The sequence below is a fragment of the Carya illinoinensis genome, chromosome 15, assembly GCF_018687715.1.
Source record: "Carya illinoinensis cultivar Pawnee chromosome 15, C.illinoinensisPawnee_v1, whole genome shotgun sequence".
In the NCBI taxonomy this organism is placed as follows: domain Eukaryota; kingdom Viridiplantae; phylum Streptophyta; class Magnoliopsida; order Fagales; family Juglandaceae; genus Carya; species Carya illinoinensis.
The window spans coordinates 35,832,776-35,857,238 of NC_056766.1; the positions used below are offsets into that span (position 1 = coordinate 35,832,776).

The 24,463-nt window shown below is 34.9% G+C and overlaps 1 protein-coding gene across 7 annotated transcripts; it reads left to right on the forward strand.

The window, feature by feature from the left end:
* The first annotated feature begins 1,645 nt into the window (after positions 1 to 1,645).
* Positions 1,646 to 20,818, forward strand: LOC122297500 (cyclic nucleotide-gated ion channel 1-like). 7 transcript variants are annotated; one of them, XM_043107575.1, is made up of 8 exons: positions 1,658 to 1,752; positions 2,601 to 2,639; positions 2,678 to 2,726; positions 3,986 to 4,547; positions 17,780 to 18,007; positions 18,988 to 19,277; positions 19,870 to 19,981; positions 20,488 to 20,818. In XM_043107575.1, the coding sequence occupies exons 3-8, from the start codon at positions 2,689 to 2,691 to the stop codon at positions 20,569 to 20,571; spliced, it is 1,314 nt and encodes a 437-aa protein (XP_042963509.1). In that variant the 5' UTR covers positions 1,658 to 1,752; positions 2,601 to 2,639; positions 2,678 to 2,688; the 3' UTR covers positions 20,572 to 20,818. The 7 variants fall into 7 exon arrangements, with proteins under 7 accessions (XP_042963506.1, XP_042963512.1, XP_042963509.1 ...); XM_043107574.1 differs by adding an exon at positions 2,426 to 2,473 and having other exon boundaries at positions 1,704 to 1,752; positions 2,601 to 2,726; XM_043107576.1 differs by lacking the exon at positions 1,658 to 1,752 and adding an exon at positions 2,175 to 2,224.
* Positions 20,819 to 24,463: the final 3,645 nt, after the last annotated feature.

Sequence of the window (24,463 nt, forward strand, 5' to 3'; positions counted from 1 at the left end):
AAGTTAGATTATTATCTCGATGAGAAATAAAATTTACAGTTATATAGTCGTATTGTGCAAGCACTATGCAGTTTTTTTGAAAAAAATAAATTAATATAAGACTTACATGAAAAAAATAATTTGTTAATTATGGACCTCACTCTTTTTCAAAATAATTGTATAATATTTACACACCTAATAACTGTATGTAATATTATTTTATTTCGATACGATGTTTTTAAATATTTCAAAAATATTATTTTATTAAGAGTTGTGAAATAATTGTGACGGGTGACGGGAGGGGAGTAGGAAGGGTCATTCCCATTTTCACATTCGGTTGATTTGCTTTCTAGCTATCAGCTCTGTTTCATTTCATGACTTCCCACGTGGTCTCGCAATTTAGTCAATTAAATGGTTGGCATATTAATATCCACTCACTTCAACTGGTCTTATTTATTTTTTTGAAAAGTCGTCAAGTTTGATTTTTCCAATGTTACAGTACCATTCTTGGCTGGTCAAGTTGTAGTTCGGAATTGTTAAATTTTCATTTGTAGCTTGAAAAAATAATATATATAGTTGGGCACACTTTATAATTTTTTATATATTCTATGTGATTAATTAAAATATATATTTTTTATTAAAAAAAATAATGCACTCGATCAAATTAGAAGAATGCATAAAAAGTATCAAAAAGTAACTATACATAATTTTTTTGATATATATAAATTAGAAAATTTTATATACTATACTACCATCTCATTTTCGTCTTACTATATATAATGTGACATATTTATTATTATTGAATGATCATTTATTACATATTTTTTCATTTAATAATAATAAATGAATCACATCTTATTTAATAAAATAAAAATAAAATATATATCATTACTCATATAAATGATTCACGTTAGTACTTCTACACTCGAATGAGGAGAAATTGATACTCATTATATAATCCCGTTATTAACTAGCTCGGTAGTTGCTCTCCAGAATGAGAATAAATTGATACTTATCCTCAAAATAAGGAGAGGCCCTAATTACACTACTGTCCTTATAATCTTACGCTAGAAGAAGACGAGAAATTTGGTTAGTAATAAGGCGTTGTCACGAGATTTAATATCAGTATTACTAATTTTGGTTTTTCCTTATTTGTATGTATGCGTATATTCTGTTTTTTCCACCTTTATTTTCTTGAGTTCCCACGTGGTCTTGCATTTTGCTTTCAATTATCATTTATTTTTCTTGTTAGTCGCTGCAATATTTTGATTTGATTTGATCAATTACATGCATCTACACTACGAAAAAATAAGTTTTTGTGTTGGTACAATTCAGAAAGAAAATAAAGAAATTTTTTAATCAAGATAAATGTTTTGTTTATAAAATTATAAATTTTATAATTGATAAAATTTATTGTGGTATATTAAATTATATAATTTTTTTCCCATAAAAGATCTAATATATCACGTGTATATATCCAGGTGAAGTTATGAATATTATTTTTTAAGATCTATTTATAGTTATAATTATAAGAGAATTTAAAGAAAAAAAAGGTGGACTAGATAAGATTTTAAAAAGCCTTTTGGGGGTAGACTCCGGGTCAACGTTTGAGAAGCTATTTAATTATAATAAACTTGACTCAATCAGTACAACTCTCCATAAATAGACTCGCTGGACATTAATGTGGGGGGAATCAGCTTGCTTAAAATCCAGTTTTCAGCTGCTCTTCGCTCAGTCCATGTCCTGGTCTGCTCGAACACACAAGTCTATCAGGTTCAATAAATTGCTTTATGAATACGAGTTCTTTTTCAATTCATTAGGGTATAGACAATTAGGAGATGTTCGTATATTTGCAGTATTTTATAATTTTGTGAATAATAACACAATAGTTTGAATGAAAGTATTTTATTTAAATTTTGGAGAATGAGAGACAACAATTTAAATAAACATACTATAAAGTTAAAAATTAATTGAATATAATTTTTAATAATATATTTTTTTTAAAGTTGATAAAAGTTGTATTATTTTTATGTTTTGTTTTAAAGTTTGTAAAAATTGTATAAAATTTTGTGTTTGAATAATGATTAGATGAAAAAATTAAAAATTAAAAATTAAAAAGTATTTTATATTTAAGTAATATTTGAGAAAGAAATTATAAAAAGATTGGTTTTGACAGTTTTCCATCAAATCCTTGAAACTGTCTGTTTTTGTTTAAGCCCAGGCGGACACAACCGTGCACTGAGAGGTTTCTTTTGTTCTTTTTTTCTTTGGGTGTGCGGATATTCTACCTAGTTTAGGAAAAGAAGATTTTCTCAGTGATAACGTCTTTAATTATAGATGCAGTTTTTACTTGAAAAAACGATCTGTGGACGTTCATGCACTTTAGAATAATAGGTCGACCACGAGTGCTGCAAGTTTCTCTAATCTGTTTTCCATTTTTTATCAGGAAGCAGAATTCTACTCTACCGAGTTTGGGAAAATAAGATTTCTCAGAGTGATAATATCTTTAAGCTGCAGTTTTTTACTTGAAAAAACCATCTGTGGATGTTCATGCACTTCAGAATAATAGATCGACCAAGAGTGTTGCACGTTTTCTCTAATCTGTTTTCCATTTTTATCAGGAAGCAGAATTCAGTGTACGGATACACTACTTTGAGTATGAGCTTCTTTGGGCAACGGCAAGCAGGGGAGGAACCAGAAAATCGACTTATGCCGGGCCCTGATGACGATGATGATGGCATACATGAGTATGTGTTTATATATTATACATTTTATTATTTATAATTATAAGTTAGTTCTATTTGAATCCATCTCTGCAATCAGCCTCCCCCCCAGACACAGTTATGAGTATGTGGCATACCAGTTTGAATTTGTAGAAGTGACGGTGGTAAAGAAAGGAAGGTGGATACGACCAGTTTCACCACCGTCGAGAATCCAAGAATACTGAGATGAATCAAATAGAGTTTATATTGGAGAAGACTCTGGAAGAATGCCGTAAATTTTCATTAATTACATAAACTGTAGAATATTTGCATTCATATACACAAAAATTCAACTGACTGATAATACTAGCTGTTTAATAGTAGAATATTAGCAAGCTCTCAATTCTCAAACTACTAATGAACTGATATCCCAGCTGGTAACATACATTTCCTAGTATTCTTCTACATGTATATCCAGATCAATGCTAATTGCTATTGGCCAAACTTGGGCTACGTTTGAACAGTCAGATGAGATAAGATGAAATATGAATAGTAGTAAATATAATTTATAAATTGTAGTGAAATGCTTGAATTAGGGAGATTTGAATAGTGAGTTAAGATGAGATAAATTAAAGTGAAAGTTGAATAAAATATTATATTTTAATATTATTATTATTTTAAAATTTGAAAAAATTGATTTGTTTGTTATATTTTGTATGAAAATTTGATAAAGTTATAATGATGAAATAAAATGAGATGAGTTAAAAGATATTTACTTTTGTATCCAAACTTTTCTAAGATATGTTTGATGAGATTTTGGAAAATGAAAGGGAAAAAATAAAAAATAATTTGTATAAAATTAAAATATTATTAAAATATAATTTTTTAATATAATTTTTATTTTGAGATTTAAAAAAATTGAATTATTTTTTGTAGTTTTTATTTAAATTTAAAAAAGTTGTAATGATTAGATGAAAGTTAAAAACTTGAAAATGAAAAGTATTTATTTTTATGGTATTTGGATATTGAGATGACATAGGATAAGATGAGTTATGATGAATTGGGAGGTCTTTGTCCAAACCAGGCCTAAATAATCTCTGAGTGTTTGAGACATTACGTGCTTCTAACATGCATGGATGTTCCTGAAATTCCAAACCTTGCAAGCGACCCAAGTTCTGAACACAGAATTCAGAATATATCAAGAACATGTTCCATATGGTCCCAAAATTGCATGAGTTGTTGAAGAGAGAAAATAAAAGAAATTATCCTTAACCTTTCTTTTTTGTTTGTTCTAATCTGCTCAGGGTTGAGGGTATTGAGATGCAAGTTCCCAAGAATCTCAGGGTTCCGGATATTGAGACGCCAGGTCCCAAGAATGAAGCACTTAATTCAAGAGATCAAATAGAGAAAACGAAAAAGAGGCAACAACCGGAGTGGGTTGGGAAATTCTCCCAACATCTTTTGCAACAATCAGAGCGGATTGGGAAAGTCTCCCACCATCTTTGGCAACAATCAGAGCGGATTGGGAAAAAGGTCCTCCCAAAGAGGAAGCCATCAGCTCAATTCTGGTATAACTTTTTGGCAGGGTCGTGTGTGATTTCAGTATCAGTGGATCCTTTCTTCTTTTACATTCCCGTGATCAATGAAGTCGGAAAGTGCGTTGATTTCGATAGAAAATTATACAGCGTAATTGTTTGTCTCCGAACGCTCCTAGACGGCATTTCTCTTGTGGATATCATATTGCCATTTCTTCGTTCTTGTTTACACAAGGAGAAAGAAACGAAGGGAGATACTAGTGTTTGGCTCAGAATAAAGAGGTACTTGAAAGTCGCAAATGATATCATTGCTATTCTTCCAATCCCGCAGGTAAGGGAGACTTTTCTGCTTCTTAACAGTTCTACATATGTTTTATATAAAAAAAAAAAAAGTCTTACGTATGTCTTTCCAAAGCTCAAATGCTAGGAGGCCGATTATATTCCGTAACTGGCCCCGAATCATTTAGCTTTGATGTGTTCTTGCATGTTTTAGTCTTAGCTACATGTCTAAGTACGCACACTAGTGATCGAAATTCACGTTAGATTACTATAGCTCTGTAAATTCGATCTTATAAGTCGATTTAGCATGCTTGTGTTTAACCTTTTATTGGGTTAAGGTCCCTTCCAATTTTTGCATTAATTTGAGAACTTCAAGTGGATAAGTGATAGATGCATAAGATATATATACTATTTATTACTTATTTAATATTATTCAGAATTTTTATACTAATGATAATAAATATTGCATGTCCTACTTATTGTATTTTCCTCTCTAGATAATACATTGAAGAGACATTTTTAATTTCCATTTTAATTGACTTGAAGTTTTACTAAATTTATTACAATAGTCTAGCCTGTATGAAGTATGAACATTGTTACTGAGTTGCCTGACCGTTATTGCTCGGCGTGCCCCCTTTTTTTAAAAACAAAACTATGCTCAGACATCTCGCCTCCCTCACGAATCTCTCCCCTCTCGCCTCCCTCCATCCCGACGCTCTCTATATCTCCTGAACCCCATTTCCATCTGAAATTTGGTTCCTCTTCCACGGTGCCTCATCTCCGGAAAATTCGGTTTTGTCACTAGGTGGCAAATTCTTACATTTCGGACGATAATGTCTAATTGGTGTAGTTGTTCGGAGAAAGGCCCAGCTAACTGAAATGAAGTTACAAAATAATCCCTGCACTGCTATTGTCTTTCAACATCAAATAAAACTATTTCGGATAACATAAGGCAAAGCTACACCGTTCAACACTAAAGCAAAGCTACACAATTTTCCTTCAAAATGATTGTGTTTCAAGCTACCTTGTATTCCTCCATTCTGCTCCAAAAACAATGCGTTGAACTTAAGTTCATACAGCCCATCCCAAACAACATCGTCTCAGTCAGATTCATACCAATCCCTTTCCCTTAAACAACCCTATCCTCAAGGTTGAGAGTTATGATACAATTCTATGACGACTTCACCATCTAGAACCACTTCCTCACCCTCATCCTCATCCTCCAAATAATCTGGCATAGTTTCAGCTGCTCTTACATCTGGTTTGACATACCTCTCTTCTGTAAGTATAGTCACAACATTTTCTTCTAATGAGGAGAGAACCTTAATTTCTTCTATGTAGTTTGTTCCTGATTTGCAAGACTTTCACCAACACATCTCCAACAATCTCTTCAACATGCTTATATAGCTCAAGAGGTAGTAATTTGATTGTGTCGAGCATTTTTGGTTTTCCACACTTCTTATGTTGCGCCTCCGGCCGCCCAGAAATCACACCCACAATAGATAGAGACAATATTTAAGTGGTTTGGCAACTTGCCTACGTCCACTGAAGCGGAAATTTAATATTTTCAATATGTTTGTACAATTTTACAAACACTCATCAATAACTCTCTATCTCTCTCAAATGGCCTCCGTTCTGGGTTTCCCCAGAACCCATTTTCGCGCTCAGCCCTCTGCCCGATCTCTCACCTCAGTGAGGATGATTTTCTCTTCACAAATCGTCTCCTTTTATAGGAGAACCCATGGGGGACAAATTGCCACCATTCTTGACCAAGATGACCTTCAATTCGGTGCAGCATTCGTTGGTCAATCTTTGCTGCAGAATTCGGTGGAGTGGGTGGGTGACTGGTGCCTAACAATCCAAGAATGAAAACGGTGCACATGTTCTGGGGTTTGTGAATGAATTGCAATGGGTTTGGTTTCAAACTGCAGGTGGCTTTCAACATCTTAACCAAAGCCTTCACGTCATTACATATTACTCGTGCTGCATCCTGCTCAACTTCAGCTCGCAACAACTTTTCCTCTTTCAGAAAATTAAAGGAACCCTCTATCATCAATATTGTATTGCCTGTACCAGCTAGCAGCAAGTCCTACTCAGATTCTTCCATCTCCTTCATTGTTGGATTCATAATATATTAATCACCTACCAGACCGATTCAAACTCCTGCAACCACTTCTGAATTGGAAACTTCTGAAAGAGCTACTGCTGTGACTGCCAAAGAATCAGGGAAGAGCAAACCGTCATAATTTAAAACCCAAGATAGTATTTGAGTTTCATGCTGAAAGTCCTTAAGCAAAGTTGGACGCAAAGGCCAATCGATTAATCTACAAATAAGAACCTCATGATCTTTTGCTCTCCCTTGTCGTTCGAGAAACCCACCACTAGTCCGACCCATGGCTGAAAAACGCTCTTGATAATTAACATATAGAGGAAAAAAAATCTGAGGGCTCACTTAGAACATTGGCCAAACAAACAGATGTGTGCACAATAGTTTCTCCATCTGTTACTGTAACAACACCACTACCTTGTCTTCCTATATGGCCTGTCTCAACTAAAATTTGGATGGTAGCTCCACTTGCATACCATAAAGTCCCTTCAAGCATTTTGTCAAACAGCTTCCCTGCTCTAACCAAATCCCTACACTTTCTCTCATAGGGAGCCTTATCAATGCTGACCTTCACAATCAAAGCCCCAGGTCATAGTTTGCCATCTACTTCCTCATTGTTCTTCAAAGTGGTGGCCAATGAATTCTTCCTAATTGATCTTATTGGAGGCCAATCAATAACCTAAGTTCCAGCACCAACGCTCAGGCTTAATTGTATCTTTTCTATTTTTTGAATTTTCTTTCCAGCAGTGGTAATATACTCAAGAAAAGGAAATGGGGCAGTCAAGGAGAACTCTCCCTCATAGTACAACATTTTTTGAGACCAACTCCTTAATTGATAGATTGGTTGTAACAGCTGCAAATCTTTCTCTTCCTCTACTAGAGGGCTCAAAAACACCCCTAAGTGGAAATTCATCAAACAATTGAGGTTCAATATTCACCCCCGTCATCTAATTTATCACAACTCTTTAAAAGAGATTCTTGCCACTCAACAGGCAACAAACAAACACTAGCTATACTAATGGCCCTAAACTTAAACAAGTTCCAGCAGCCTATCAAGTATATATACAAGGAATTCATGCTCATAGCTCCTTAAATCTTGAATCTGGTGATTCAGGATGTGTTAGGATGTATACTCACAATTTGTATTCCTCCAAGAGTCTTCAAAGGCTAGTAGTATGCACATTTGACCAAAATATGGGTAATGAGCCTGCTAGATTGTTGTTGTTGCATTGTGACCTCACTTGGAATTACACATACATCAGTGCTAGCAACTCTCTTTTGCCATCGTTCAATGTCAGTCAATATGGTCTTACTTTTTGGCGCTGGCTTCTTTGCCACCTCTTCAACTTTTGTCTTTTGACAACAACCTTGTCATTTGTCTCGGAGATGACCTTCCTTAGCAATGTATTGGTGGTAGCTGCAACGGATATAAGTGTAGCGGTAAAGCCACTTTTATGGACCTTTATGGGTCAAAAATAGTGGCTAGTTGAGCTTGCGTTCACATTTGCTTCCGCCATCTTCCACCGCCAAAGCCACCTTTATGGGTAAAAAATGGTAACTAGTTGACAACCTACATCAAGCTTGCGTTCACATTTGCTTCCGCCATCTTCCACCGCCAAAGCCACCTTTATGGGTAAAAAATGGTGGCTAGTTGACAACCTACATCAAGCTTGCGTTCACATTTGCTTCCGCCATCTTCCACCTCCTTTAACTCCTATAAATACATGTTTTTGCTTTTAAAAACCTATCCCATTTTGAAAGAAAAATTTAGAGAAAGAGAGAGAGTTTTAGAGAGAAAAATAGTGAGGTTTCTCCTATATATTGTCTTTCCTTTTATAATAAAGAGTGAGTTTTCTCCTTTTATAAGAGAGGGTATTGTCAATTGTGCTCTCCTTATTCAAGAGAGAAATTCTTGTAATCCTTTTGCTATAAGTGAAATTCTTCTACAATTGGAGTTCCTTATTATTTCTTTTATTCTTTCTCATTTCTACTTCAGTTGTAATTGTATGCCCCGTACCACAAGCGCCTAACAATAAGACGTTTGTGAACTGCGTTCCTTGTGGATGGCTGCTGTAGAAATGCCCATCGACTATTCACCATGGAGCCAACATGCTCCGCCACATGAGTGAAGTTGTACTTGTTAAGATATAAACTAAATAATAAAATTTACCTCTTTTTATCAGTTTAAACTTTTGAAATAAGTAATGATTATTAACTTAAATTTTTGGAACAAGTAGTGATTTCATATGGTATCAGAGCGTAGGTCCTGAGTTTGAACACTACACTCTACTCCATTTAATTTAATATTTCATATGTTAGGCCACCCATTGAGAATGAGTCTGACTCACGCGTAAAGGAAAGTATTAAAATATAAAATAAATAATAAAATTTACATCTTCTAAGCAACTTAATCTTTTGGCATCCTTTGCAACCTTCCTTATAAATTTCTCGGCTGATTGCCCAGCTTCTTTAAGCTTCTCCCTTGATGAAGAAAAGAAACTGCTAACCATCTCATGCCACTGAGGCGATGTGATGGACGGCATCAAAGTAGTTGCAATCACTAAAAATCTAATTCCAACAACGATTCCTTTCCTCAGTGCATAAACCATCTCATCGGTAAGAGAAGGCCACTCGGGGGCATGGGTCTCCCATAGGGGATGCCATATGAGGCGTACAGAAGCATTCCTGTGTCTAGGACCATCTAGCCTCCTAGAATTGTCGACGTTGTTGATGGGGTGTGTCTAAACATGGGGGAAAAGATTCATTGATTTCATTGATGTACAAACATATATATACGATACGTACAATTGACACTTATACCCTCACACACTTATATTAATTACAAACATGTCTTCTAACACTCATCCTCAAGCTGGGGCATATATATATATATATTATATAAACCTAACTTGAAACAAATAAGTTTTAACTGGCTCCAACACAAAAATTTAGTAAACACATATGCAAGTTGATTAGTAGATTTCACAACAGGTGCAGTAATGTCACCACTGAGTATCTTATCTCGAATGAATCTCGAATGAAGTGACAATCAATCTTTATATGTTTAGTCCTCTCATGGAACACAAGATTAGAGGTAATATGCATTGCAGCTTGATTATCACAAAATAACTGGAGAGGGGTAGGAGCTGAAAACCCAATATCTTGAAGGAAGTGTTACAACCATATTAGGTCACTAGTAGTGTGAGCTATTGCCCTGTATTAACCTTATGCACTAGACTGGGCTATTACTACTTGTTTCTTACTCTTCCACGTAACCAAGTTACCTCTTACAAATGTACAATATCCAGTAGTAGATCTTCTATCTGAAGGGGATCCTCACAAATTAGCATCTGAAAATGTTTTAACCCTAAGATGTCCATTTGGTCAATATAGTACTCAAAGGCTAGGTGCTCGCTTAAGATAACGAAGAATATGAATTATAGCATCCCAATGTGAGACCCTAGGCATTTGTAAAAACTGACTTAGTACACTAACTTCATAAGAGATGTCTAGTATAGTGATAGTGAGATAATTCAATTGTTCAACAAGTCATTGATACCTACCTGGATCTCCAAACAACCACTCTTCATCTTTCAAGAATTTACGATTTGGATCCATAAGGGTGTCAATAGGTTATGCACCCAACATACCGGTTTCTTCCAAAACATCAAGTACATATTTCCTCTGAAATAGGTTGATACTCTCTTTAGATTATTGACTTCAATTCCAAGGAAATATCTAAGCTTGCCCAAGTCTTTTGTCTAAAACTGATCATGTAAACACAATTTCAGCCTAACAATTCTAGCAGAGTCATTGCCAGTAATTAAAATGTCGTCCACATATACAACCAACAAAATGTGACCTGCATCACTATGTAGGTGAATTATTGAATGATCTGTTTAGCATTTTTGAAGACCAAATGCCAATACAACATCAAAAAACTTCCTAAACCATGCTCGAGGAGATTGTTTCAAACCATATAATACATTTTCTAACTTGCATACAATACCTTGATACTCCCACCGTGCAACAAACCTAGGTGGTTACTCCATATAAACTTCTTTATGCAAGTCGCCATGCAGAAATGCATTCTTAACATCTAGCTGATATAAGGGACAGTCTAAATTAGCAGCAAAAGAGATCAACACTCAAATAGAGGAGAATTTGGCAATTGGGGAGAAAGTGTAACAGCCCGCTAGAAATTCAATTGTGGAATTTCTTTTGACCTTAAGAACCTCGTGAAAACTCCGTAAGTTTACACGAATCGACTAATCGCATAGGTTTTAGCCTGTCAACATAGTTAGTGTTATCACTCACTATGGTGCCAGAAATGCGATTTTAATTATTTGAGATAGTTAGAAGTGTCAGAATACATTATAGTCTACACCACTAGGCTTAATTGAATATTTAGAATTTTTCAGTACTAAGTTTATTACGTTTATTTTTGGAGTGAATAGTAACCTCGGTAAACGTACTAAGTGCAGTGTTTTCAAAATCACAATGTGAAATGTCCAAATTAAGTTAGCGAAATTTTATTTGGACACTTGGCAAGATCTTAACCACACATAATGAATAGTATTAGATACTTGGCACAAAGAGAAACCATTAGATGGAATTGTGAAGGAAATCAAGGTGTGAGATCATGACACCTAAACAAAATACACATTTGGAAAATATCTTAAGAACAGAGATTTAAAATACACATGGAAAGATTTTAGCCACCTTACTCTTCCAAGTCTACTCCACATTTGGAAAATATCTTAAACTGATTTTTGTAGATATTATTGGATAGAATATTTTGAGATAATCTTTTATAGATATTTTGGGTAGGAGAAAACTATACTCAACTCTCAACTCCAGCCTTATCATCTTCCTTATCTCATCCATATGTATCTCCAGCCATCACGCACGAACTTATCTTCATTTACACGTTCCTTTAAAAGAATATCAAACATTTTCTTTCGGACAGCTTTTAGGAGTTTTTTGCACGCCCATTTCAAAGTTTTTGTAAGTGTTTTGTCATAAAGTCTCTTTGATATAAGTTGTTCCTTTTTGAGTCTAGTTTACATAGATATCTTATTTGTCCTATTTGAAGATCATTTGGTCAGTCAAATATTATGTGAACTATAGAAAGGTCATTCTGGGAGATAAACTAGAGAATATGTTATAGTTTGGAGTTTTTGACCAAGCTAATGGATAGATATTGGTCCGAAATTTTTATTGAGTATTGTTAACATGTATATATGACTATTGGTTGAGAATTTTTGCATGATTAAAGGTTTTGATGAAAGAATTTCTTAGATTTAGAAACTTAGAAACTGGAAGAAGAAAAATAGTTTTTGTTTTGAGAAAGTTTAACTCTTTGATGGTCTAAACCTATTCTAATGACTTTGATAATTTTATTGGAGGATCCTAAGCATCTTATATACATATTATATTATTATTTTGAAGATATTTGATGTTAGTTTCAAAGATATGAAACTTTATGCAAAGAGATATTCATATAAGCCAAAGTGTGGATGTTCTTGGCTAAATTTATGTTTTGGTTAATTTCTAACCATGTGATCTTGAATTAGAAGCTTATATATGTTTTAGGACATCTTTTTAAACCATGCGATGGTTTGGTTTGAAGATCACATATTTATAAGTCATAGATAAAAAGGTTGATCAAAACAAGTTAGAAACAAAAATCAATGGAAATAGCATATAGGAATTTCGGCCCTATGGAGTTTTAATAGTTGTGATTAGTTTTAAATTTTTCTAAATTGATATTTGAGTTGAGGATAAAATTTACATGAGGCATGTAAATTTTGGTGACTTTTGGAGTTAGTATGCAAAATCCTTAAGTTATGGGTAAAACGGTCATTTTCCTACATGTAGAGAGTAAAATGAAAATTTTACTCTTTAAGTTAGTATTTTTTATATTTCAAGTTATTAGTGATTTAGTGTTAACTTTTAGAATCACTAATTACAGTTCCTCGTGATCGCGCTTGAGGTTTTATAAGAAACGCGGAGATCGAGGTAAGTTAGCTTTTAACTTACTAGCAGTCTACTGTGTATGTGTGCTAAGTAAAGGAATTACAGTGTATGTATGTCTATTATCATATATGTCATGCCATGCCAAGTTATCACGTAATTGTCTATTATACAGAATTTATTCTGTCATCAATTTTTATCTGTTACATAATATATTCTGTCATGTATTACTGTACATTACAAGTACGTCATGCTAAGTATGCCATATATTACATGTATATCAAGTCATGTAATATTCACTATTGCAAGTATGTCATGTTAAATATGTTGTCTATTATATGTTATGCCATGTTACGAAATGTTTCTATCTCAAGTTGATCATGGATTTCAAGTTATGTTTAAGTCACGTTATGTTACGTCAGGGCTTCAGTCTTTTCGTATTCCAGTCACGTTTCATCTTGATTACTTATGTATGGGGTCACAGCAATTGTGATGCATACACTACGTGAGACACAGCAATTGTGACACGTAGAATACATGGAGCCACAACAACTGTAGAGTATGTATTTAAGCAGTTAAAGAATAAGTTTCCGTAGAATACATGGGGCCACAACAACTGTGGAGTATGTATTTTTCATGTTAAGTCAAGTTTGTGTAGAATACATGGGGCCACAACAACTGTGGAGTATGTATTTACACGTAGAATACATGGGGCCACAACAACTGTGGAGTATGTATTTTTCATGTTAAATCAAGTTTCAGAACAAGTTCATGATAAATTAAGTTTCATATCATGTTCATGTTAATTCAAGTTTCAGAGCAAGTTCATGCTAAGTCAAGTTTCAGATCAAGTTCATGTCAAGTCAAGTTCAGTTCATATTTCAATTCAAGTTATGTCAATTATGCTATGTTGTACGCTAAGTTACTTATGAATTTGATTATGCATTTATGCTTTTACTGTCATCCATGCATCATTAACTTGTGTGGAAGTTTTTTGTTAACTTACTGAGATTTGTAATTAAATCTCACTTTGGTAATCCCAACTACCATTCCCCCCGAATGGTAGATCTTGTTACAAGACCTGAAGGAGAATCAGGAGCTGATCAACTAGACACAGTTGACTAAGCGACAGTGCGACGTCAATGTTAATATAGTAGTTAACGTAAATTACTACTTGTACGATGGAGTTGCATCTCTAATACTTTTTGGATCATAACCATTTTACACTAGTGTTGTGATCTGTTCAATGGGTCTTTATGTATGAAGTATGTTTTAAGCATTTGGGATATTTTCAATTTGGTGCATAGTATTGCTAAAGAAAAAAATTATCCGCTGCGAATATTGCATAATGTTAGATGCATGTTAGGAACATTGCATCTTATATGTCATGAACGGGGGCATGTAACCTTGTGTTGCATGTCTCGACGCTTCAAATGTCCGTCCAATCCCAAACGGAATTTGGGGGTGTCACAGAAAGTCTCCACGTAATCAATGCCATATATTTGAGTGTAACCCTTAGCAACCAAGCGGGCTTTCAGACATGCCACCAAACCATTAGGATGAAATTTGATTGTATATACTAATTTACAACCAATAAGTTGCTTACTAGGCGGTAGTGGAATAAGATCTCATCTTTTCATTATAGTGAAGGGCATCTATTTCATTTTTCATAACTGTCCTCCATCCCGGATTAGATAAAGCATCTTGAATTATCTTAGGAATAAAAAGTTTTGAAAGTTCAGAGGTAAAACATGAGAATGAAGGAGATAAGACATGATATGAGACGAATTGACTAATCAGATGTCGAGTAACACAAGATTGAGTACCCTTTATAGAGAGCAATAGGTGGAGAGTCTGAAGTATTAGGTAACTCAGGATCTGAAGATATAGACACAGTTGGTGAAGGCATGAAAGTCGGTAGTCGCGAGCGACGCGAGTAAACTTGTAAAGGATTGTGGCCTCCAGTAGTGGGGGAGGACCGGTGACAGGAGGGGAAACTATAAGAGTAGGTAATGGTAGAGGATCACATTCAACACTTGAAGTTGTGTCACAGAAATACGGTATGGACTCAAAAAAGGTAACATCAGTACTTGTGAAGTAGCGTCTAAGAATATGAATATAACAATGATATCCTTTTTGAGTCCGAGAATAACCAATAAAAAAACACTTAGTAGAACGTGGATCAAGCTTATCAAAACCTGGGCCAAGGTTCTGAATATAGCAAATACACCCAAAGATTGTTGAAGGAAGGGTAAATGGTGGAGATTAAGGAAACAAGATACAGAAAGGAGATGAACCATCGAGAACTAATGAAGGCATACGGTTAATAAGGTGACAAGCAGTAAGAACACCATTACTCCAAAATTGTTTACGAACATGCATGTGCAGTAAAAGTGCTCGAGTTACATCTAACAAATAACAATTTTTGTATTCAGCCACCCCATTCTCTTGGGGTGTATAAGAACATGAAGTTTGATGAACAATTCCTTTGTGACTTAAGTAAGTAGCAAAGACATTAGATAGATTCTCTCTAGCATTGTTAGAACGCAAAACCTAAATCCTTTTGTTAAATTGAGTTTTAATTTCTTTCCAAAACACTTTGAATATGGAAAGAAGGTCAGATCTTGCCTTCATTAGAAACACCCATGTCACACGAGAGTAGTCATCAATAAATTTGATAAAATACTGAAATGTATTTGATTCAATGTTGATTGGTCCCCATATATCAGAGTGAACTAATTCAAAAGGATGCGAGGCTCGTTTATCAACTCGAGGTATAAACGATACATGATGATGTTTACTAATTTGACATGCTTCATAAGGAAAGGGTGACACATTTCGTGGATTCCTGACCTGACGTTTCGAAAGGGAAGGAGAGGGGTGACCAATACGACAATGCCATTCATAAGCAAATGATGTGGATGTAAGGGCTCGAGTGGGTGATTGGTTAACATCAAGATAATACAAGCCGTCAGTTTCATGGCTCTTACCAATCTTGTCTCTCGTCTTAAGATCCCAAAAGACACATGAAGAGGGATAAAAGATTACTGAACATTGAAGACTCTGAGTAATTTTACTGATGGACAACAAACTAAAGGGACAATTAGGAGCATATAGAATAGATGACAAAGATATAGAGTCGGTGAGCTTAGTGGATCCATTGCCTATAACTTTAGTAAGATAACTATTAGTGAGAGTAACACTTTTGGAGATGTCATAGTATCTAACTTAGATAAGACAGAGGACAGACCAGTTAGATGTTCATTAGCTCTTGAATCAATGATCCACGGATCTTGAGTGGATGAGGCTAAACATGCGGATGCTATACCTGAGGCGGTAAGAGTAGCTGTGGAAGATGAAACTCGTGTGTGACCCAAAAACCGCTCATACCCATGCTTCGATATACTAATTATACCTGAGTTGGAGCTCGTTGACTGTGATGTAGTATTTTGGCAAATGACCTGATTTGTAGACCTAAATGGTCTACCATGTAGATCCCAACAATAGTCCACCGAGTAGTTAGTGCGACCACAATGAGTACAGTTACCTCGAGTGTGATTACCTTTGGCATCATGTCCCCCATGTGAGCCTTTACCACCTCGGCCTCCACGCTCACCAAGAGCAACATAGGAGGTAACCATATCATGTAACTGTGACTCAAATTTAGTTGTCATATATATGAGAAACTTCATACAATATCACAATTGAACTTGGAGATTGAAACTCCACACAATATTTGATAAAAATCACAATCCAAGTTGAAAAATTCAAGAAATGCTATCTGGAAATGTAGATACTTAGCCCAAGTACCCTAAAAACAACTCGAGCAATTCGAGTTGTATTTGGATGTTGAGATGAGATCATGAGATGAAAAGAGATGGGTTGAGATCATTTCAATATCCAAACAGGGCCCTTAAAGCATTGGCATTGAATTAGCTAAATGCATTTTCATCTTTAAATTTAGCAAATATTATCCACATTTGCTTCCCATTGAATTAGCCAAACTATTTTCATCCAAAATATGAGCTACAATAAATCTATTCTTCTTTTCAAATATGAAAAGTACTGTAGCAAGTCTAAATGTATTTTTTTTTATTGTATTTCTGCACTTCCCACATTGGCTCTTCTCTCCCGCGTTCTCTCCCTTGTACCATTTTTCTCATCATCACCAACTGCTGCTTCATCTTTCTCCCTCCTCTGGTCTGTGTGTGTTAAATATCCGAATATAATTTCTGTATTGTCAAAGCTCTCATGCAGATCTCACTCCATTTCTCCATAGTGAAATTATGTCAGGGATTATTCTATTAATTTCATGTATGGACCGGAGCATTTATTTTCATTTGAGAATAAAACAAGAAGGAATTAAAAAATATAAATTAATTAAAGAAATATAAATTTTAAAAATTAATAATATTTTATTATTATAGAGAATGTGATAGCTAATCCAATATAGATTTCAAGTTTTGAGTATTTAATTAAAAGTAAAAATATTATATATTCTTCAAATTTTAAAGATTATTTGGATGGCCAATCCGGCCAATGGGTGCCAATGCTCTTAGGTTCTTTTTTTTTTTTTTGAACTTGGCAGTTGGCATGCCATGCCAGGTAAGGGGCACACCAAGCAGTAAAAGTTTAGCAAGCCTGTAGCAATTTTCTAGCTTATATTCTATATATGAGATAGCCGTCATAAACGGTATAAGTATGCAATTCTTTTAAAAAATAAATAATTATGAGATATACATGAAAAATTAATTTTTTAATAGTGAATTATAGTCTTTTTTAAAATGAGTGTTTAGTACTTGCACAACCCATAACGGTATCTAGCCTTACTTATATGTCATATTTCTTTGTTAAAATTAAAGAAGAATGTCACTTTTTGTTCATGAATAAGCTTTTTTAACTACTCAACTTGATATGATATATCGATCAATTATGTAGTTTGCAATTTTGCATTGCATTCAGCAAATTTTGCTTGCGAGAAAATATTGATCCGATGGGGTACGACTAATTCGTAATTTGTCCGATCCTGATCAGTTTTTCACCCGCAGGCCGCAAATATTGCATCCATGAATTGAATTCCTTATTTATTTTATTTTATTTGTTTTCTATCCAAGGGAGTAGCGATTAGTTATTTTAAAATGAATGGTTTCTTGCTTAAATAGATCATCTCTTATACCAAATCTATGTCAACTCATGTCCAGGTGCTATTTCTAATTCTCTTTTCAAAAATGAGAGGTTACAAATCTTTGAACACGAGGAAAGTCTTGAGCGGTTTTGTTCTATTCCAATATCTGCCAAGAGCTGTTCGTGTCTACCTGTCATGGACAAAAGTATTCATGCACAGGAATAATATGGTCATCCACCTATCTAAGACCGTCATTTTACTAAAAGCTGGATTCAACTTGTTTCTATTCATTATTGCCAGTCATGTAAGTTTGACTCTCAATTTCATAGCTATTTACCTCATAATTTTTTATTCTAATTAAACTTTGAATCGATAAGTGTCTGAATATATATATCTTTATGAAGGCTTATTGATTTCTTTAGGTTTCAGGCGAATAAACTATGACAAATCATAAGATTCGAGTTGGATATGCTAGTGACAGACTCACATAATCATCCTTCTTTATAATCTAAAACGGAATGGATTATACACTGTTTGTAATCTAAAACGGAATGGATTATACATCTTTCTTCATCCTATCCAGTGGAGATTTTTTTATATTCAGACCATTTTTTAGAACAAGTCTTGTCTGTTTATCAGAAGTTGGATGTTCTCTTGTTTGAGGATCAACATTAAGGATGTTGGATTGAAGCTCTTCAACAGCCACACCAAAACAATGAACTTTAGTGCACAATTTCCTACTATATACGTGTCCAAAGCCAACTAGAAGATCAATCACAACAATCCATATGTCACATGAACTGATTCAAAAACTATTCCTTTCAAGACAATTTTCTGGATCAATGGGAAAAAGAAAAGGATAGAATGAGCACCAAAACAACTTGTTGGTTCCCTTTCTTGTTTTATTATTTCTACAATTCTTTTATGCACTAAAATTATTATCACGTAATGTTTGTAGAGATTTTCATCCGTATGTAGTAATGTGAACTTTTGCTACAATATGTGCATAATTATCTACAATATGTGCATAATTTACTGATTCAAAAACTATTCCTTTCAAGACAATTTTCTGGATCAATGGGAAAAAGAAAAGGATAGAATGAGCACCAAAACAACTTGTTGGCTCCCTTTCTTGTTTTATTATTTCTACAATTCTTTTATGCACTAAAATTATTATGCGTAATGTTTGTAGAGATTTTCATCCGTATGTAGTAATGTGAACTTTTGCTACAATATGTGCATAATTTACTAATCATTAAGTTCATGTGGTTAATGGTCTATTAGGTACTGGGTGGTTTATGGTACTTTTTCTCCGTCTTGCGGGAGACCGCTTGCTGGCACCTCGCCTGTGAAAACCGTACTGAATGTGATCTAAGTTCTTTTGCCTGTAACGACAGATCAATTAGTTATGGCAATTTCACATTTTTAAACGATTCTTGTCCAATAGCAATCCCAAATACAAAGGCCTTTGATTTTGGAATATTCCAAGTAGCACTTCAATCTGGTATAGTGGAATCCATGGATTTTCCGCGAAAGACCTTGTACTGCTTTTGGTGGGGCCTCCGAAATTTGAGGTTTGTGAATGTTACTGTACGTTAAGACTCTTTCTACATTAAACTATTTCACAATAGTTTTTATCATTGCACGTCATCAACACCATGCATGTGTCGACTGCCACACAGCTTGTGCTCAATTGTCTATGCATTAAAGTTCTATGTAGGGCCACCTCTCGAGTGGATCCTTCATACCATATTAGTGGTTTTAAAATCAGAGAAATAAAAAAAAAGAGAAAGTAACCTTCTTCTATATATTAATTGGAACAATCGATGATACTATATGTAAGGATACAAAGCTTAGTTTTTCCACTGTTCTTTTAATTAACTTTCCCTCGGAGGAATATATAGTGCTGATAAATACGTGTGTAGAATTGCAACAGAAAGACAGATTGATCTTGTTTATAATATCCATTTGTTCTAGGCTTGCGATTATGATCATTTCGGCTTCCTTGTCTTGACCCCAAGAGTCTTTAACTTACAATACACTTACCTGTAGACCATTTTAGATTTTATATATATCTGTTTACTTTGATAAGCTTAGTATATTAATTAATAACTTCGATTGTGAATACACTATCTCTTACATTGTATAGTTGTTGCAAATTCGTAGTTCTTTTGGTTCAAACCTTCAAACAAGTCCGCATTTCTGGGAGAACGGCTTCGCAGTTTTAACTTCCATCACTGGCTTGGTTCTGTTTGTATGCTTGCTTGGACATTTGCAGGTTGGTGATCGAGATGCATACTTTTGAAAGCTAGCTTCATAGCCCTTACTTATAAAATGTATCTGTACGAATATCAGTTTTCACATACATGATTTATGGAAATGTGCAGCATATATATGTGTGCGTGTATATATTCTGATCCCTATCTCTGAAGGTGAAGAAATTGTAGCCGTGACTGTGTGAGGTGCTGTCGCCTTATAAAGGAACCTACTCGACTTGGCTTCTTTGATGCGTATAGGGACCCATTTGGCTAATATATATATATATATATTGGTTTCCACCCCTTGAAAAAATGCCCACGGCCACCACCCATAAGCCATTAAAGAAAGGCATGCAGCAAGACAAAGATCTAACCCTACTTTTTTTCTACAGACTACGAATTAAGCAGAAAAGGAAAAGAAACACTTCATTATTATGTTTACAACTTTGTCTTAATTGAAATTTTATTTTGAGACAAATGATAATTTCTGGACAACATTTACTTTGTTGAACTTGTTATGCAACAGATGTATACGCAGTGGGAGGCATCTAAGCAGTTGGAGGAAGCTAAGCAAAGGGAGTTGGAGGAAGCTACGAATATTAGAATATAACCATTGGCGGCACTGTTGAAGATTAAACTTGATTTATTGCAAGAGGCCACAATTTACTAAGTTGATCATTTACGAGATATGTGAAAACTGGAAAAATTTCTTTTCATTATACCTAGGTGTGCAACGTCTAGTAAATCTGAATGGCCATAAATGTCATTAATTTAATTTCCAGAATTTTCTTTTGGTTCTATATATTGATGTACTAAAACCATGCTTGAGAAAATGAGATAAACAGAGTACTGGCGTACAGAGTGCTTCTTTCCTCTTCTTTTATTGTTTTGTATCTATCTTGATTCCAACAAAGTGACATCAGAGCTTTGGTTCGAGAAAATGTTTTCTAAAGGAACCTCTCTTTCTTTCCAATATCCACAACTCACCAAGCTCAATTATGAGAATTGGGCAATCCGAATGAAGGCTATCCTTGGTTCCCAAGGATTATGGAAGATTGTTGAGAAAGGTTTTGTTCAACCTCAAAATGAGGAGTCTTTGAATCAAGCCCAAAAAGAAGCCTTGGAGAAAGAAAGGAAGAAAGATCAAAGTGTGCTCACAGTCATTTATCAAGGTGTAGATGATGACATGTTATAGAAAGTGGCCAGTGAAACAAACTCCAAGTAAGCATGGGATACTCTTCGAAATTCCGTCATGGGAGTTGAAAGAGTGAAGAAAGTGGGTCTTCAAACTCTAAGGGCTGAGTTTGAATCTCTTTTGATGAAAGAGAGTGAATCCATCTTAGATTACTTCACAAGAGTTCTTATGGTGGTGAATCAATTCAAGAGGCTTGGAGAAAAATTAGAAGATGTTCGTGTTGTTGAGAAAATTCTCTACTCTCTCAACTTCAAATTTGACCATATAGTTGTAGCCATTGAAAAATCTAAAGATTTAGAGATCATGTCCATTGATGAATTAAATGGGTCCTTACGGGCTCATGAAGAAAGGATGAACTGAGGCAAGCAAGAGCAAGTGGAGCAAGCCTTGCAAGCAAAGCTTTCCTTGAAAGATAAAGGAGAAGCTTGTGAAAATGGTAGAAGAGGCCAAGGACGTGGAATAGGTCGAGACCGTGGATGAGGACGTGGTCATGGAAGAGGAAAAACAGAGCAAAGTTTTTCTCAAGAGGGAAGAAATCAAAATTCTTCGAGAGGTTGTGGAAGAGGAAGAGGAAGAGGCAATCATGAGGTAAAGAATGACAAAAGTCAAATTGAATGTTATTCTTGTGGAAAATATGGGCACTATTCTTGGGAGTGTCAAACCAAGAAAGTAGAAGAGAAGACAAAGCTCATTTTGCACAAGGAAGATGTTGAGGAGCCCGCATTATTCCATGCGCTTAATGAAGAGCACAATGGTGAGAAGAATACGTGGTATCTAGATAATGGAGCTAGCAACCACATGACGGGCGATAGAAGCAAATTTGTGGAACTTGACATCACATGACGGGCCATGTGCGCTTCCGTGATGAATCAAAGGTGGAGGTTAAAGGCAAAGGTACAATTCTGTTTGAGGCAAAGAATGAGAGCCATAAGATTCTTTCTAATGTTTATACATTCCTAAGATGAAAAATAATATTTTGAGTATTGAGCAACTTATGGAGAATGGTTGCAAAATAAACATGGAAAATCATTTTCTTTGGTTTAGAGATAAAGAAGGGAATCTTATTGCTAAGTATTCTATGACAAGAAATCACATGTTGTTGAGAACTTGATGAATAGCTGAGAAAACTAAAACAGAGGAAGAATATGAGAATTGTGTAACCTGATGTGAATAAAATCGATACTAAATACATGAAGGTCTATGTAATATTTATACTACATAGATATATAAATGTATAACAGAAATAACTGTATTTTAAATCTTCTCCTTCTCTTTTTCTGCCTTTAGCTTTTCTTCTTTAGACTTCAACTTCATACTGTCAATATGAGAGGCTATACTCCAACACCCCCCCTCAAGATGAGCATGTATACTGATAATGTTCATCTTGTGCAAATTATGATGGAAAGGCAGTGATCCGAGAGGTTTGGTAAATATATCTGCTAGTTGTAATCTTGAAGGAATATAGAAAAGCTTTATAACATTTTGCTGCAATTTCTCCCTAACAAAATGGCAATTGATTTGAATATGTTTAGTCCTCTCATGTTGTACTAGATTAGTTGCAATGGACAAAGCTGATTTGTTGTTAGTGTAGAGCATTGTAGGCTGAGAGTGATCAACACTGAGATCTTGAAGGGCATATAATAACCACTGCACCTCACATGTTGTGGCAGCAAGAGTCCTATATTCTGCTTCTGCAGATGATCTGCTAACTGTGGCTTGTTTCTTTGATTTCCATGATATTAGAGAATCTCCTAGAAAAATTGCATATACTGTAACACTTCTCCTGGTGTCTAAGCAACCTGCCCAATCACTATTAGAAAAAGCTTTTAATTGAAAATCTGAAGATGAAGAGAAGAACAATCCTTGTGCTGGTGTAGCTTTTAAGTATCTAAGCACATGCATAGCAGCTTGATAATGAGAAACTGTTGGTTTAGCAAGAAACTGGCTAAGGACTTGAACAGAATAGGCCAAGTCAGGCCTTGTAACTGTCAAATATAGTAGCCTGCCAATTAACCTTCTGTAACCCGAGGCATCTTCATAGAGATTAGGATCATTTGCACTAAGTTTAAGAGTAGATTCCATTGGAAATGCAGCTAGCTTGGAACCTGTGAGACCTGCATCTTGAAGTATATCCAAAGTATACTTTCTTTGACAGAGAGAGATGCCAGACTTTGATCTGGCTACTTTCAATCCTAGGAAGTACTTCAGCTACCCCAAGTCCTTGACTGTGAACTTATCATGCAGAAATATCTTGAGTTGCTGAATCTCAATTAGATTATCACTAGCTAGTAGAACATCATCTACATATACTAGTAAAGTAATGAAAGAAGTGGTAGTTTTCTTGATGAAAAGTGAGCAAAAAGAATTGCCTTGAGTAAAGCCATATTGAAGAAGAGGTTGAGAGAGTTTGAAAAACCATTGTCGAGATGCCTGCTTCAGGCCATAAAGACTCTTTAACAGTTTGCAAACTACATTGGGATGTTTAACATCCAAACCAGGGGGTACTTCCATGTAAACTTCTTCATTTAATTCACCATGTAAAAAAACATTATTTACATCTAATTGGTGAATATATCATCCCTTAATAGCAGCAACAGCTAACAATAACCGAATTGAAGTAAGTTTTGCCACTGGGAAAAAAGTATCAAAGAAGTCTAATCCTTCTTGTTGAGTGTAGCCTTTGGCTACCAGCCTTGCTTTATGTCTTTCTATGGTTCCATCAGCCTTGTATTTCACTTTAAAAACCCATTTACAACCTATGGTCTTTTTATTTTTAGGTAGAGTAACAAGTTCCCAGGTTTTATTTAACTCTAAAGCAGTGAGTTCATTTCTCATAGCAACTTGCCATTCATGAGATTTTGTAGCTTGTTGATATGTTTTGGGTTCTTTGATAATAGAAATTGAAGCTAATAAAGCTTTGTGTGATGCTGAAAGTCTATTGACCGAAATAAAAGAGGATATAGGATAGGGATTACCTGTGTTAGAGGAACAACCCATGAAAGCAGATGAGTTGATTGCATGAGGAAACAAGGAGGCAGTACCACAATAATAATCCTGCAAAAATTTTGGTGTTTGTTTAATCCTTGATGATTTTCTGACAGTAGGGATAGGATTTGCTAAGTCAGTTTGATGGTTGCCATCAATATGAGATGAATCTGAACTTTCTAAGTCATTTTGGTGCATGCTGTCAATATGAAAGGAATTTGAACTTGCTAAGTTAGTTTGATGGATGCTTTCAATATGAGAGGAATCTGATTCATTAGGGATCAGTGATGAAATATTTTGATCAGAAGAGATAGGATTATTT

Coding starts and splice junctions, on each gene's coding strand:
- LOC122297500 (XM_043107572.1), top strand. CDS start 1,661: ATGTGGGGGGAATCAGCTTGCTTAAAATCCAGTTTTCAGCTGCTCTTC. Junction 4,548..17,779: donor CTATTCTTCCAATCCCGCAG/GTAAGGGAGACT, acceptor ACTCATGTCCAG/GTGCTATTTCTAATTCTCTT. Junction 19,982..20,487: donor GCTTGCTTGGACATTTGCAG/GTTGGTGATCGA, acceptor GTTATGCAACAG/ATGTATACGCAGTGGGAGGC.